Genomic DNA, 15,055 nt, shown 5'->3' on the forward strand with positions numbered 1-15,055 from the left:
CCTATAGGAACTTGGTTATTCTTATCTCAAAGAGGAAAGGTATCCCTCCCTCTACCACAGCTGAATTATGCTATATTAAAAGCAAACTTTCATTTGTACTTATGTTAGATGAGGTTTACAAGTTGCATGTGTGTGTCTGTGTGTGTGTGTATAGCAAGATATATATATAAGAAAAAAATAAAGATGGAGTTGCTCAAAATGACAAAAGAAAAAAGATCTATAATTCTGATAACAAGTGAGAATCACTATTAACAAATTAGTCAGCATGTTTCCAGACTTTTCTATGCATCCATATTATAAACTGAGGTCAAAGCTTAAACCCTAGATTGTATCTTACTTTATCTAAAGCTATTTTGTAAAGACCTTTTCATGTCAGCACATAAACGTACACAATATCATTCTTTCTTTATGTGACCATACCACATGTATTTAACCAGTACCTATGATATGACTCAAAGAATCTAAACTCTGGACCCCATTCTCATTCCTCCTTTCTCAAGATCATGTTTGTCATGTATTTCCTTCCCTTCTGTACCTTCAGTCTCCCTTTCCTAGGGCTTCTTTCCCTTAGCCCACAAACATGCTTGAGTCCTTCCTGCCATCTTCCAAAATCTTTCCTCTACTTTGCCTCTTTCTCTTTAGATATTACCACATGTCCCCCTGAAAGCCAAAACCCTTTCACACACAAATAATAATAATAATAATCTGCTTTCACTGTGTTTATCTTTTTATTTCTAAGGAGTTCTTTGGTCTACAGTAATCTGTCATTCTCTTGTCACCTATTTGTCTAAATGCTCCCTCCCCACCATCTCCCATCTTGTTAGAGCATTTTGATCTTAATAGTTATAATCCACAAATAGAGACTTCTGATGGCTTCTTTGCCCAGCAGCTTCCAGAAAAATACAATTCAATAGAGCAAACTATGGGACATCCTAAATGTAATTCCAGGAGGATGTAACTAAGTGAAAAGAGGCATTTCTTATTTCTGAAATGAGAATTTCATTCCAAGATACATGGATTGTTAGATAGCATGTAAAAAAAATTTTTGAAGGGAAAAATTTTGTTTAGTTAATTGCAAGTAATAGTAGTTAGAAATGTCTGCATAACTCTCTTACCTTTATACTCTAGTAATAGGCCTGGGGACATTCTTTGGATATTGCAGCAGCATATAGAAGGTGGATATTGACAAAGAGTTTAAATGATCTCAACAAGTGATGTCCATGAAAAAGATATCTTTTTGTTCTCTGTGTCACTCCAGATTTACTATTAAAAATAAGATGATTTCCAGTGCAATTTGAAAGATTATTTGCCAACCAATGAATCTATCAAGTGAATTTTTCTCCTGGCATGTAGCCTAAACAGTCCTTTATTTTAAGTTACTATTATCTGTTTTAACCTTTTTTGGTGTCTTCATTCTACCTGGTTATATTGTTCTCTATCCAATAAATTTATTAACCACTGATCAAAGTGAACTAGTAATTTTCAATCTGGGTGCATATCAAAATTTACATATTAGGAACTGAGATATAATTTTACATTTGAAAATAACATGTATTCTTATATATTGTAGTATAAAGTCTGTTAAATAAAGATAAATAATGTCTTTGCTGGAGTAGATATGCAGAAGATAGACTTAAATATTGATGACTCTTGGCAGGTAGTGAAAGGAACAGAGATAGATGTTCTGGGATGAGAGAAGCATATAGGAATCTTGGGGTTGGTAAGAGGATATATACAATTTCAATGTTTATCAGGTAAGACATGGGTGTTAAAAGGTTCAAAAACATTATTTGAGTCTTTCTTTATCTAGCTTTTATTTACCTTTCAATACTTCCTATCCCCCCATCTTTTCCCTCACATTTAGTATTTCTTACTAAATTATTTTTACCAATAAAAGTAAAATATAGTAATAGTGTAGATTAAAGTGCATTAATCCTTCTTATTGGATGAATGGATAAGGGTATGAAACAAGGAATACATTGTCTAGTATCTATTCTCCCTTATCGCCCTGACATTTGTAAGGACCCTTTGAACAGTGCTGTATACCAAAACAAAGGAATTGAACTAACATTAATTGATCATCATCCATGTGCCATGCTCAGAACTCTTCTAGTGCATATGCCATTGCTTTCATCCAACAGTCCTGTGAAGCATATCTTCATTTTATAGATAAGGAAACTTGACTAAAGGTTAAAAAATTTATCCCATATCACACTGATAGTAGCAGCAGAGCCAGTACTCAAACCCAGATTGAAATTTTCAGATCCGTGCTTTTCCACTAAATCATACCACTTCATTAGAAACATTTTGAAATATTTACATCATACTAATAAGAAAAATTTAAAACCTTTCCAAAAATCTAAAAAAGTACTTCCTTATTCCTAAAATTTTTATTATTTCCTTATCATCAAATTATTTTTTGAACTCAGAAGAGGCAATGTGATATAATGGAAAGAAAATGGCATTTGGAGCCTGAACAATCTGGTTTTGAATCTGAAATCCACTATTAACTTGCTTTATATCCATATTTTCACTCTTCTCAGCCTCAGTATTTTTTGTTTGCCTATTGTTTGGTTTTTTTTTTAATATATAAGAGGATAATATTATCACCAGATAGTGGGGTGTAGGAAACCTAGATCACTGTTTACCAAAGAATAAATATGCAATAAATGTTAATTCCTTGGAGGATATTTTTAGTATTTTGCTACAGACTTTAAAATTTTTGTAAAGGTCCCTTTCTTAGATAGCTTAAATTACTTAAGCAATTTTACTATTATTAATTAAAATTAATATTTTTTGTTAAAAATAAGTCATTTTTCTTTATTTTCAGTGGTAATCATGGTGTCATTAAAATTTCATATACTTTTTTCTCTCACATTTATGTAAGAAATATTTTTCACTGTTATTAATGGCACTACAATTTTAATGACTACAAAATATCCCAGTTTTATAGTCTGAATCACAATCAATTCAAATTGATATACCACAGTATTTTTAACCCTTTCTCCATTTACATGTTTGTTTTCCTTTGGTTTTTTTTTGGTTTTTTGTTTTTTTTTTTCATTAGAAAAACAAAGCTGCAAGAAACCTTTGAACACAAATCTTTGCACTCATCTCTGATTATATCTTTAGGATAAATTCCTAAAATTGAATTATATATGAAACAATATTTAAAGGTAGAACTTAAATTCTAAAAATTAAAAAAATTCTTTGTCAGTAGAACGTTATATAAATGCATGTAATTATGATATCACCATTTATTTTCCTCATGTTTTTATAACCCCATTTTGAGAGTGATTTTCACTTGGGGAGTAAACTTTTAGTAAAATAGGAGCTTTCTTGGGGAGCTTGTATTTACAACATATGCAACCATCAATTAAACGGTAAAGTGTCTTTCCTTTTTGCTGATTCTTTTTCTGAGAGGATATGGTACGTAGCACATGGAACAGAAAGTACCATTTTGCTAGGCAATGGACTTATGCTTCTGGGGGAGAATCAACAAATGTGGAGGATTAGGAACCAAAAGAAAGAATGGTCCCTGCCAGTGACATTCATCAGTCATGGAATATGTCCAACTGCAAGGACATAGCAGCCCACCCAGAACCTGTACAGGGGCTGCCCTTATCATCATGGCACCTCAAAGTCTCCATGGGCTGTGTCAAGGATCAACACACAGTTAATTAGTCACAATTTTCAGGATCTAAAACTGTCAACCAGGGATCTTCCTGTTCACATGGAGAGATCGCTGTTCAGAGGAGAGAGGAGCTGAGATCTGTCCCTGCAGCTGGCAGGCTCTGGATGGTTGTCAAGGGACTGAAGTGATTCAGCCGTGGAGAGCAGCAGGCAACAATTTCACTGATGCTTTTTCATCTGTCCCTCTCTCCACTAAATGCTGCTGGCTGGCAGCAAAGACCTAAAAGGGAAGGCTGGGAGAGAATAATAAGTGGAGGTGGGAAAGCACTTTAAATCATTTCCTTAGGTGAAGTCAGATGAACCTCTCCTAAAGAACCATGGTGACTGGCCAGACCCAGCTGGCAAACTGGTTTTTACTGAAACACAAAAGCTTTCAGGAATCCTTTGGGATCAGAAACACAGGGCAAATAACTGTCTCTACCTATTTCTTTCCATTGTGGATTCCCTAATCCATTCATTCTTTTCCTCAGAGTGGAGACAGGGGAATGTATATTATGAAATGCCGGAGCTACCATTTTTTCCATATTTTAGTCAATTCTAAAAACAGTGATTAAAGGTTGCTAGGCAGTTATCAAAACCATTACATCAAAGATATATTGATTCACAGGATAAGTTTTAAAAATGCAACAGTGACCTACTTCCCCCACTAAAGATTCCTAGGACATTTCTTTTTCTCTGTTAGCAAGAGCAGTTTTTATATGTTAGCCAGAGTCCCCCTGAAATTGTTTAAAGTCATCCGTTTTAACCTCTTAATAGATACTTGGGTCCCTCATGCCCAGTGACTAGCCAGCTACCCTTTGAGTGAAGGGCCTTCCTTCTCTTCCAAAGGAGTGCATCGCCAATTTGAACAGGAATGTCTCATCATTTATCTTTCAGCTGAGCCACAATTTAAATGCCTGAACTTTCTATTTTTTCTGTAGCCACACAGAGCAAAATGGCTTCTACTTCTATATTGCATTCCTTAACACAGTGTGGACTTCTGTTGTGTCTGTTTTGAGTCTTAGCTTTAGGGCACAAACATTCTCAATAGGTTTGTTTTTCAGTTCATTCATTCATCAAATATTTATTGCCAATGCTATGTGCCAGACAAGGCACCAAAGAAACAGAGATGAATACTACACAGTCCCTGGTTTCTACAAGCTCACTTTGAAGGGAAGATAGACTTAGAAATAGAGAACAACAAAATAACACAGTATATGACACAAGTAAGCATGGAAATCTACAAAAACACAGAAGAGTGACCTACGCAAAGAGGCGTTAGGTGATCACTTAACATTACCTGGAGCAGATACCATCTGAGCCATATCTTAGAAAATGGGAATAATTAAGCTGGGCAAGGGGGAAATGGGAAGTTTCTGGTAGAGAAAACAGTATTAGTAGAGTCCAAGAGATGAATTACAGTGTGGTTTGTTCAAGAAAGAGTCAGCAGTTCAGTTCAGTGTTGCTGGGGGCTAAAGTGTGAAGGTAAAACTGAAGTAGACAAAGTTAAAAGCTAGATCATAAATATCTTCTCAAATGACAAAGTTTTGAGTACCCCCTCCAAACATGTTGACATTTTTAGGGGAAAGCATTTGAGTATCTCCTAATCTCTGCTTGCTTCCTTCCCTACCCCCGTTAATCAAAAAATTATTGTCCCTGAGATACCAACCCCAGTTAGCCCAATATACTCCAGTTGATGTTCCTGGAGCTTGACCCAAATTACATTAAAACTATTCATCTTACCATCCTTTCCTTCCAAAACCTTTGGATCTTAGGGAACTGCCTCATAAGTCACCTTAACGCTGTCTTCATGGCTACATACTTGCTAATGTAGTTAAGATTATACAGTACATGAAATATACTGATCACCAGATGCCAGACTATCACTGCGCTTTCTGCTGTGGCTTGAATATCCATGAAGGCAGAAATAATCTGGTCTTAATCTCTGTAGCCTTAGTTTAGAGTCAGTTAAATGGGAGATACTCAACTAACATTGATACAGTCATTTTGTGGCAATAGATACTTAAAACCCAAAATGGATTCCCATATACTCTGCTCTCATGAACCTCATGATTAAGACTCATCCCATCTAATTCTCTTTCTTTTTTTCTTTGTTCCAACCTTATTGTCCATTTCTCGAACCTGGCATACCCTTTCTTGCCTGAGGTATTTTACATGAGTTCTTCCTTCTAGGTTACTGTGCCACTCAGTAAGTTTGGTTTTCCTCTTAGCCACTCCTACACTTTGCACTTCTCCTTCACATGCCACATAAACTGACATATGTACTGCTGTAGCTCCAGAGCTTAGTCTGGTGTCAGGCACAGAGCTGGTATTTAACAAATATTAAATAAACTCGTGATTACATGACTGCTAATAACTAATATCTCTGTTCAGTGAACACTGGAGTTTTTCAAAGAGTAAGCAGAATTAGAGAAGATGTCAGAAGTATAAAGTCATGGTATTTTAGTTGCCATGGCTAAATTATTTATTTCAACCTTTCAACTTAAATGTACAATTGTGAAAACAACTCTCTATAATTCAGTTTTAGTAATTCAGTCAATAAATTTGCTAAATCGTACCTTGACATTTGGAACAGTGTAACTATCAAGTTATAGCTGATCTTCTCTTGACATTGAACTTTTCTGACTAAATTGAATGTCCTAATTAATTTCTCTGGATTAACTACTGAATTCTTGGTCCTCATCTCTTTTTACCCAAGAGTGGAACTTAATCAAGTGATCATAAATTTAGAAAGCTATATTTGTTGTAATAGTATATGGAGAAATTAAATATCCAGTGACAGGGGACTGGTTAAATAAGTGATGGTATATGACCTTGATGAAAAATTATTTAGCCATTTAAGATGAATAATTATAAAGACTGCCTAGCTACACAGAAAGGGCTTAAAATATAATGTGAATTAAAAAAAATTAGAACACCATTATGGAAACATAATGTAGCCATGGAGATGGGGATTAAAAGAGAATATATAAATAAGAAATATGCTAAATAAGATGGTTTGTGGATTTTGGGGCACTTTGAGTTATGCCTTACATGCAAATTTTAGAAGGATGTATGTATACATTAGATGTCACTTATTGTAATCTATAGGAGTAAGTGTGACAGCTTTATTAGAACAGAAACTACTCAAATTTATGTGTGGCAGCAGTATTGCATGCCTTTTCCATTGCTACTGCAAATTAAAGCCTGTTTATTGTTAAGAAGTATCTCCCATGTTTTATGACTCTAGAAGAGGACCCTGTCTTCTAAAGTTAGAATTCCCTGTTACAAAGGAACACATTTATTTGATGGATAAGTGATATTAGAATGAGACCAGAAATAACAAAATGAAAACACCCGATTTTCCTTATTCTATAAAATCAAATATTTTCATGTAACTTGTTTCTTTCTATTCTTTTTCATATGAATATATAATTTTTACAACTGATACTCTAATGACTTTTTGCATTTTTTCATATCACACAATTTGTAAGCTTTTATCTCCTACTTTATAATGATCATTTTAATCATAAATTGATTCCATAAGGGAATCATTTGTTAAAAGCAAAAATGTAATGCCTCTTGAATTCTTGCAGTGCAGAGACAAACTTGAGTGTTTTTCCTGTCCTTCCTTTGTCTGCTGACTGTGCACTTTATGGCTTTGAATACAAGACTGTTATCACCTGATTTCCATTTGAGTAGTAACACGATAATGCAGAGTGCAAAAAGAACTAGGTTTTAGGTGACAGCCACATCATTTAATATCTGCTTATTGTCTCTACAGGGGAATTCTGGCCTGGGATTCAGTATTGCTGGAGGGACAGATAATCCCCACATTGGAGATGATCCTGGCATATTTATTACGAAGATTATACCAGGAGGTGCTGCAGCAGAGGATGGCAGACTCAGGTAAAGATCTGAAATGTTAGAACTATTTTGAAAGTAAATCTGCTGCATTAATGAGACACATTTGTACCTTTAGAGAATAATAATTCTATAAAAGTTCTGCCCTTGAAAGAGAAGGTCATTAGAGCCAACTTTCTGCAATGACTTTGCAGATCTCTTGGTGCTTATTGAATTTCAACTAGTGTTTGATTTCTGTTTATTGATGGATACTACATTCAACACTGGGCCAGGCACTGCGAGAAGGGGGTGCAGATACATCTTTTATTCACATGGCAGCTTCAATCTAGTTAGAAAAAGTAAAATGAACTAATGAGAAAGTAATATAATACATAGAAAAAATGCATTATAAGCAGCATTAGCAATGACACAATGTTATAGACACTGTATGTATTCATGGATTCAGCAACCATTTATAAGGTTTTCTCTAGAGTTTAAAGAGAGTGAGAGAGAGCCTAAAAAATCATTCTGCAGAAAGATTTCAGTCTGGATCTTAAAGGATAATTAAGATTTCACTAACTGAACAAGTGTGAGTGGGAACACAAAGAAAGAGCAAGTTGTCCCAGAGAAAAGAGAGAAAGCAGCTTGACTTGGATGCAGAACACATGGCGAGTGTAAGTGGGTGGAGTGGAGCCAGATACTGCTCAGTGATAGAGAGTGGTAGCTGCTTGAGCCGGATCACTCTCTTTAAAGAGCTGAAGATAATTTTGGAAAAGAAGAGGCACCCACATAGGGCAATTAGTAAATAACATAAAATGTTATGAAATCAAAACACTAGCTAAAGAAATTATGAGTTGGAAAAAAATAGAGGAGATTTTCTTGGGGAGAATAACATGGCCTAACGTCATTTTAGCATCCCTATTAGGTTGTAAATCCTGTCAGGACAAGCAGTTATAGATGTATAAATGACTCAATAAATTCTTTCTGAATGAATATGCTTTCAAATAAATAAATTAATAAAGTGGAAAAGGGGAAGATGGGAAAATTAATGTGGGAGGGGGCATAAAGAGTTAAAGAAAAATTATTCATGATACTTCTTAAAGACTTTAAGAAAGAATTTATTCAAGAGGGATTACTGCAATGGGGGCTTTGCAGAAGGGGAGAGAGATTGGGTTTAACTCTGACTACAACAAGGACAAGTGGGGATATATAGCCAAGGACCTATATATCAGTGGATGGGAAATTACTAAGAGAAAAAGGGGGATTCCAGTCATGGCAGGATTCTTATAGAAGGCAGGCCAGGGAGATAAGCTATAGAGGGTAGAGGATGAGAAATTTGATCAGATACCAAAGATGAGGGAATTTTGGTAAACTGATTCAGCAGGATTCTTGCTAAATCTGGACTAAGTAGGCCAAGGAAAGAGGCCAAGGCTGAGGCCTAGTGGGGAACAGGGCCCAGAGAAGCCTGACTCCAGTTTGTTGGAAGAGAGTCTTTCCAAATAGCACAAGTGAAGTCCTGTAGGTAAGAATGACTTCAGCTTGTATGGAGCCACGTTGAGGAATGTGACCTAAGTAGCAGAAATGTAAACTTTCTGGCTTTTCCTAAGTCTGTTTTATCATTGAGCATAAATAAGCTACTTTGCTATTTTTCTTATAAAGCAGCCAAAGACACTTTGGTTGCTCTGATGCAATGATTACATTTGACAGCTGCATCTTTTCGGCTTGTAGAAGAGAATCACATTTTTTTTCAGGTGCATCTACAACGTTTATCAATAAAAAAAAGACACTCCCACAGGAATCATAAGGTTTTTAACAATAGAACTTTCAAGCTGAATTAACTAAACAAATTTCTGAGTGAGGAAATATCCATGCTACAGTGAAAGGTTTGAAATAGATGTTGTGTAATTGTATGAGTCATGGTGGGGATTATGTTTGCCAACATTGGGCCCTCGAAAAACTCCATTTTAAAAGTTTAGAAAAAGCCTTGTTCAGGGATAATTTAGAAATTGGCAGGCCATAATCATAATTTTCCCCACTGTCTTTACCTGCAAGTGGGGAAATCTCTACCCCTTAGCCAGATTCTGGCCCTAAGCTTAAGATAGAACAGATTTTATGTTTGCATGCTTGCCCTACAGTTGAGAGTGGCAAATGACATCCCTGATGGTGCTGCTATTCTTTGCAGTCCCATTCCTATGGAGGTAACAGGAAGTTCTGCTGTACTGAAAGCTTCATTCTGTAGTTGTAAAGAGAATAATCATAATGAGAGCTGACACTGATTGAGCTTTTGTTATGTGTGGAGCATTGTGCTGAGATAGATACAGAGATGTAAATAGACACACATACACACACAGAAAATCCATAGATACTGTTATTGTGGCCATAATAATATGAACTCAAGAAATTAAGGCTTAATGACTTCAAGATCACCCAGACTGCTTTGACCACATTAAAAACCAGTCCTGAATGTCACTTATATACTCTCTAAGCTCTCATCCAAAGGTTAATTCTTATACCATGTGGTCTCCCCTAAAAGCTTTAGTTTTCACACTGTTAAGAGGCAATTCTAAACATAACAAAGTTTGTTATTTTTCTGCTGAGCCACAATTTCCTTTATTATTATCTCAACCTATTGGTCCTCATTCTGGCTTCCTGGAGCCAGGGCCATGGCCTATGATTATGTGTTTGAATATTGCCTCCTAAAGTTGTACAATGAACAATGTGCAAAATTCTGTACAGCGTTCCTAACTAGGGCAATAAAATACACCTACTCCCCAATCCGTGTTACAGCCCTTTACATATGTGAAGACAGCTTTGGGGTCTCTATTTCATTTTGATAGATACTTGCTACTACCACTGAGATTGTTCCTCACATCACTGCTTCCTGCCATGAACTTGAATAACTTGGGGACATCTAAGAGTTCAAGAATAACGATTGATTGAAAATCTGGCAGCATGACATTAAGCATTGATTTTCAGAATCTGGCAGCTGACCTAGTCCAAGGCCTATATTTTACAAAGGAGGGTACTGTGGCTCAGAAGAGTGACTTATCCTGAGACATAAATCATTTGGGGATACTCTTTAAGTAGAATCCAATGTCTTGACTCAAATAATTAAGATTCTAAGGTAATATTAAGAGATAGTAACACCTAAGCCTCCACTAAGCCCAACTAAGTCTTTTCTCAGTATGACAGGAACACTGTTTGAGGTTGTGCCAACAAGCTGTGAAAAGTACTTTTTATCTTACCATTAGTCCTTAAGGACATGGAGCCAGGATGTTACAATGAGCTCTGGAAAGATGTAGGTTCTAATGTCTGTTTATTAACATAACTGACCTTGGACAAGTTAAACTCTTTTGGTTGCTGTTTTCTTATCTACAAAATGGTGGCAATAATATGTACTTCATTGAAAGCTTCTGAGGTGAGATAAGCTAAGTTCTTAGTTATGCCAGGTAGTCAATAAATTTTACCAACATTTCCTCCTTTCTCCCTACCTGCCCTCTCTACCTCTCAGCAGTCCTTCCTCTCCTCTTTCTTCTATTTCTTTCTCTTTTTCTCTATTTTTTTCCTCTCATTCCTGATACCTTTCCTTCAGTCTCTTTTTACCCTCTATGTCCTTCCTTAAGCTTCCTGTTCCTGTCTTTTCAAATCCTTTTTTCTCTTGGTCATAACATGAAATTAAAGGCCATTTTAAAAATGGGTATGGTACTAAAAAACGTTCTATACTTCTATTCTGAAGTTTATAATTCAGGCAAATTAACCTGCTATGTTTCCCTCACTTAAAAAAATAAACCTATAAACTAAACATAGTTTTCTATTATGTAAACAAATCCTTTGGTGTTTCCTGTGAGGTAGAAACTCTTAAACTTTTTCAAATGTATCCTTTGCATTATAAATTGCTATGATCTGAATGTTTGTATCCTTCCCAAATACATATGTTGAAACTTAATCACCAGTGCAATGGTATTAGGAGGTGGAACTTTTGTGAGGTGATTAGGTCATGAAGGTGGAGTGCTCATGAATACCTTTACAAAAGGCCCTGGCTTTAATCAGTTCCCTTATAAAAGCTACCTTGCCCTTTCTATCTTGTTAGGACACAGCTAGAAGGCACTACCTAAGAACCAAAAAGAGGGCCCTCACCAGACATCAAATCTTCCAGTGCCTTGATTGTAGCCTTCCTAGCCTCCAGAATCATAAGAAATAAAATTATGTTGTTTATAAGTCACTCAGTTTATGATATTTTGTTATATAGCAGCCCCAACAGACTAAGATATAAATTATATTTTTGACAGTTAAATAATACTAAAATGTATAGAGAAGCTGAGGCTCAGAAAAGTCTCCTTGGATCTGCTGCAAGGAGAAGAGTAATTTGAACTCTAAATTGGTAGATTATAATAATGAGATTAATAATAATAAAGACTAATATACTACTTACAATGTATCAGGTTCTTTTCTGGCACATTAACTCATGTAAAGCTTTAAATGACTCAATAAAAATCATATGTTTATTATCCCATTTTTCAGATAAGAAAATTGAAGAACTGAGAGGTTAAGTAAACTTGCCCAAGTTTGTAATGCTAGTAAATATTGGAGCCATGATTTGAATGTAAACAGTCTGGCTCCAATGTCCATGTATTTATGTTCTAAGCTATACTTAAAAGACATCCTATGATAAGCAGCATTCTAAAAATGCCACTCCATAAAGTTGCAGGATAAAAAATCAACATACAAAAATCAGTAGCATTTATATACACCAACAATGAACAATCTGAAAAAGAAATCAAGAAAACAATCCCATTTACAATAGCTACAAAAAGCATAAAATGACTAGGAATTAATCTAACCAAAGAAGTGAAAGATCTATGTAAGGATAATTAAAACTGTGATGGAAGAAGTAAAAGAATACACAAAAAAATGGAAAGATTCCATGCTTGTGGATTGGAAGAATTAATATTGTTAAATTGACAATACCACCCAAAGCAATTATCCATATAATCTATGTCAAAATATCATATGACATCCTTCACAGAAATAAAAAAATCATAAAATTTATATGAATCACAAAGAGCCCAAATAGCCAAAGCAATCCTGAGCAGAAAGAACAAAGCTAGATGCATCATATTACCTGATTTCAAAATTTACTGCAAAGCTATAGTAACCAAAACAACATGATACTGGTATAAAACCAAACACATAGACTAATGGAACTGAATAGAGAACCAACTTGTAAATCCACATATTTATAACCAACTCATCTTGACAAGAACATATAATGGGGGAACGAATAGCTTTTCAATAAATAGTGCTGAGAAAAATGGATAACTATATGCATAAGGATAAAACTGGACCCCTGTCTCTCACCATATACAAAAATCAAATCAAAAAGGATTAAAGATTCAAATCTAAGACATAAAACTATAAAACTACTAGCAGAAAACATTGGAGAGATGCTCCAGGACATTGATTTGGACAAAGATTTTTTTATATAAGACCTCAAAAGCACAGGCAGCCAAAGCAAAAATAGACAATTTGGATTATATCAAACTAAAAAGCTTTAACAGAGCAAAGGAAACAATTGACAAAATGAAGAAAGAACCCATAGAATAAAAGAAAATATTTGCAAACTATCCATCTGAAAAGGGATTAATAATCAGAATATATAAGGAGCTCAAACAACTCAATAGCAAAAAAACAAATAATCTGATTAAAAATGGGCAAAACATTTGAACAAATATTTCTCAAAAGATGACTTACAAATAGCCAATAGGTATGTGGAAAAATGCTCAACATTATTAGTCATCAGAGAAATGCAAGTCAAAACTACAATGAGATACTCACCCCAGTAAAAATGGCTTTTATTCAAAAGACAGGCAATAGCAAATGCTAGTTAAGATGTAGAGAAAAGGGAACCCTTGTACACTGTTGGTGGTTATGTAAATTAGTTCAGCCACTATGGAGAACAGTATGGAGGTTTCTCAAAAAACTAAAAATAGACCTACCATATAATCCAGCAATTCTACTACTGGACATATCTCCAAAAGAAAGGAAATCAATATATCAGAGAGATGTTTGCACTTCCATGTTTATTGTAGAGCACTATTCACAATAGCCCAAATATGGAATCAACCATAAGTGTCCATCAATGGATTAATAGATAAGGAAAATGTGGTATATATACACAATGGAATATTATTCAGCCATAAAAAAGACTGAAATCCTGTCATTTGCAACAATATGAATGAAACTGGAGGCCATAATATTAAGTGAAATAAGCCAAGCACAAAGACAAATATTGCATGTTCTCAACCATGTTTTGGAGTTTAAAAATTAAGTGAATCTCATGAAGATAGGGAGAAGATTGGTGGTTACCAGAGGCTGGGAAGGTGAAGGGGGAGGTAGGAGAGAGAAGAGAGAATATAAATGTACTTATTTCCACTGAACTGTACACTTAAAAAGATAGTAAATTACATATGTATATTCTACCTCAATTTAAAAAAAGAAGAAAAAAGGAAATAAATAAATAAAAATGCTACTCTTCAAGATTCCATAGCCTAATCCATAGAACCTGTGACTATGATGAGACATCACTGTGTGATTATGTTACATGGTATAGTTGACCTTAAGATAGGGAGAATATACAGGTAAGCCTAGTCTAATCACATGAGCTCTTAAAGGAGAGAGCTTTCTCTGGCGGGTGGTAGAAGTCAAAGATATTTGAGTTGTGTAATGTACTCAACACATTGTTGCTGGTTTGAAAATGGAGGAGGACATGTGAGAAAGAATGAGAGTGGCCTCTAAGAGCAGAAAGAGGCCCCCAGCTGACAGCCAACATGAAAACAGGGACCTCAATCCCACAGCTTCAAGAAACTGAATCCTGCCACAGTCACGGGAGCTTGGAAGACCCTAAGCCTCCAGTTAAGAATGCAGCTCTGCTGACACCTTGATTTCAGCCTTGTAAGAAACTGAGTGGAGATTCCAGTCACACTGTACTGGACCTCTGACATACAGTGAGCTAATAAATGAGTATTGTTTTAAGCTACTAAGTTTATGGTAATTTTCTAGGCAGCGATAGATCAATAATATATACGCCATTCTAGGAATCCTGGGATCATTATGAAAAACCTTCCTGTGTGTGCTAACTCATAGCCAATATAAAGTGAAAGTGTAGGCTTAAGACACATATATACTGAGAAGTGACTTTCTCGCTAAGTAGATCAGACTTCAAATTCAGCTCTAGTCTCAGTGGTGGCCCCAGAAAAGAGATGCAAGTGAAAGGACATAATAGTTGGAGTCAGAAGACCTGGGTTTCAAGTATATACTCCTTTCTAGCCATATCATTTTGGGCCTTTTTTTAATCTCTCTTTTCTTCAGTTTCCTCATCAGTACATTGAAGATAGGTGTGTATATCTCAAGAAGCTGTGGTAAGATTACATGAAATAGTGGATGTGAAGGAGCTGTGTAAAAGGCAAGGCCCTCAACACAACTCAGTTGTATACAGAGCCAGCCATTTAGCAGAATGCCAAACCTGAGCCACAAGTCTGTG

At 35.5% G+C, this 15,055-nt stretch overlaps 1 protein-coding gene across 14 annotated transcripts in view; it reads left to right on the top strand.

The window, feature by feature from the left end:
- The window catches only part of DLG2 (discs large MAGUK scaffold protein 2), a 1,739,579-nt gene that overhangs the window by 1,188,752 nt on the left and 535,772 nt on the right, over nt 1-15,055 (top strand). For all 14 annotated transcript variants that reach the window (XM_045557224.1, XM_045557232.1, XM_045557228.1 and 11 more), the window contains one exon: nt 7,457-7,581. In XM_045557224.1, the coding sequence (XP_045413180.1) occupies nt 7,457-7,581 (125 nt within the window). The remainder of the gene's footprint in view (nt 1-7,456; nt 7,582-15,055) is intronic.

Source organism: Lemur catta, chromosome 7, assembly GCF_020740605.2.
Source record: "Lemur catta isolate mLemCat1 chromosome 7, mLemCat1.pri, whole genome shotgun sequence".
Classification (NCBI taxonomy): domain Eukaryota; kingdom Metazoa; phylum Chordata; class Mammalia; order Primates; family Lemuridae; genus Lemur; species Lemur catta.